Source organism: Pinus tabuliformis, chromosome 9 (genome assembly GCF_031772625.1).
Source record: "Pinus tabuliformis cultivar Carrire ecotype Pingquan chromosome 9, CPIR1, whole genome shotgun sequence".
Classification (NCBI taxonomy): domain Eukaryota; kingdom Viridiplantae; phylum Streptophyta; class Pinopsida; order Pinales; family Pinaceae; genus Pinus; species Pinus tabuliformis.
The window spans coordinates 373,188,572-373,190,574 of record NC_142307.1 but is presented as its reverse complement, the minus strand read 5'-3'; the positions used below and the strand labels follow the sequence as shown (position 1 = coordinate 373,190,574).

The 2,003-nt window shown below is 34.9% G+C and overlaps 1 protein-coding gene across 1 annotated transcript; it reads left to right on the top strand.

Moving 5' to 3' along the window:
* Nucleotides 1-1,165: 1,165 nt before the first annotated feature.
* Nucleotides 1,166-1,662, top strand: LOC149148737 (uncharacterized). The gene has a single exon (XM_089446155.1). It carries the CDS (start codon nt 1,184-1,186, stop codon nt 1,541-1,543), a length of 360 nt encoding a protein of 119 aa, XP_089302281.1. The 5' UTR covers nt 1,166-1,183; the 3' UTR covers nt 1,544-1,662.
* The last annotated feature ends 341 nt before the right edge of the window (nt 1,663-2,003 follow it).

The following is a 2,003-nucleotide window of genomic DNA, read 5'->3' as shown; positions in this document are numbered from 1 at the left end:
CAAAAAACTTATACATCAAAGACTTCGAAATTTGTGTTGACTTGGACAATGACTCCTTATCGCTCCAAAATGACAAAACTCACCTTATTACTAAAAAATTAAAAACATCAGCCTTATTACAAAATTAATCCCAATCTTCACCCTTATTACTCCCAAAATAAAAATATTTTATCCACTCCTTATCTCTCCCAAAATATCTTCTTATTGCTCCCATACAAAATATGCATCTTATCACTCCATTACAAATCTTTTAAAAAATATTTTTATAATCCACCTTATTCCTCCAAAAGCATTATTTTATGATCCCTATAAAAAATGCTTTTACATTCATCCCATTAAATTATAAACTTTAAGAAAACACTCCAAAGTGATGTAAAGTTTCCTTTTAAAATGATTTATGAAAACACTTCAAAATGATTTAACGTTTATGCATGTAAAAATATACACCATAAGCTTTATGCATGTTATTAGTTGGAGAGAAAAAATGAGAGGGGGCATAAATAACCTTAAGGAGACGGCAAGTAATCAACCAGTTTGTTGAGCTTTGAACTCCACGCTCACCATAAACTCCACGCAAATGTTGGTTCACTTTTTTTAAAATGCACGCTGGTTCCAAAAAATATCGATTACATTTGGATTTTTGTCAAATTTTAGTCATTGCTCCCTTGGACATCACAAGTGAGTTGATCTTCTCCAAACGCAGGTCTATGTGCAAAGATCAGATCAGATCGATTCATGTTGCTATCTTTCCACACTACTCACAGGTCTCACGCCGTTCTCAACAATGTTGACTTTGACGTTGCGGTTTTCACATTGTAATTCCTCGACGCATTCATGGGTTTTACAGTGATTCTCAGAATTAATATCGTGGCTTTGCTTCTCTAAATCACGAGCCCCCTTCTTGTGCTCTCTGCTCAACTCTCTTCAGCTATTTATTATCTCGTAGATCGCAATGGATGAGGTTTTTATACCATCTCAAAAAATGACAGATTTTGAATTTATACCAGGAGAGAATCCTATTTTTAGAAATAAGCAAAGTTCAAATGTGGAGAAAGGTGGAAAGATAAGATTTAAGATACTTGCTATCAAATGGCTTGAACAACGCCGAGTATTCCAAGCACTGGGAAGTTTGGAAGGAGATTTTCTAGGACCTATTTTTGAGATGGATTCTGAGAGCCCTAAGATGAATGCTGGGGGCGATGATGAAAATCCTATGGCTAATCCTAAGAACAACAATGAGAATCAATCAAAGAATGCTGATATCAATCCTGAGCATCTTCAGGTGAATCCTGATTTGAACCATGAAACGAATTCTGAGATGAATCCGCAAAAAAATACTGATGCAATGGATCCTCAGACCAGTCCTGAGTGTCTGCAGAGGAATTCTAAGATGAATTTGGAAACAAATTCTGAGAAAGATCCGCAACAAAATTTTGAGTTGAGAAATGAAACAATGAATCCTGTGATTAATCTTGTAGATATTGAAACAATGAATCCTGTGCTTAATCTTGTAGATATTGAAACAATTTCTGAGACGAATTAGTCACAGAATGCTGAGATGAACATGAATCTTGTAGATCTTGAAACAATTTCTGAGACAAATCAGTCATAGAATGCTAAGATGAACACTGAGACAATGAATTCTAAGACCAGTCTTGAACAACTTCAAGCGTATGCTGAGATGGATGTGCAACATATTTCTGACACTGAGATATTGAGCTCAATGGATGGCATGAATTTTAGATACCGTTAATGTGCCGGTGAAAATAAAATATATGCATGCTACCAGTTCTCCACCAAATGGTGTGAGATATGAATGTAAACAATGTCTCCCCTTCTGATTCCATTACCATGATCATAATATAATTAATAGGTTTCCATGGAAGGCTACCATGGAGTCAGTCAAGCCCTAAGAACCATTGATGCTCTGATACCAATTGAAGAAATTTAACAAACTAATAGTAAAACACTCAACTCATAAAATAAATATTAGAAATATATTA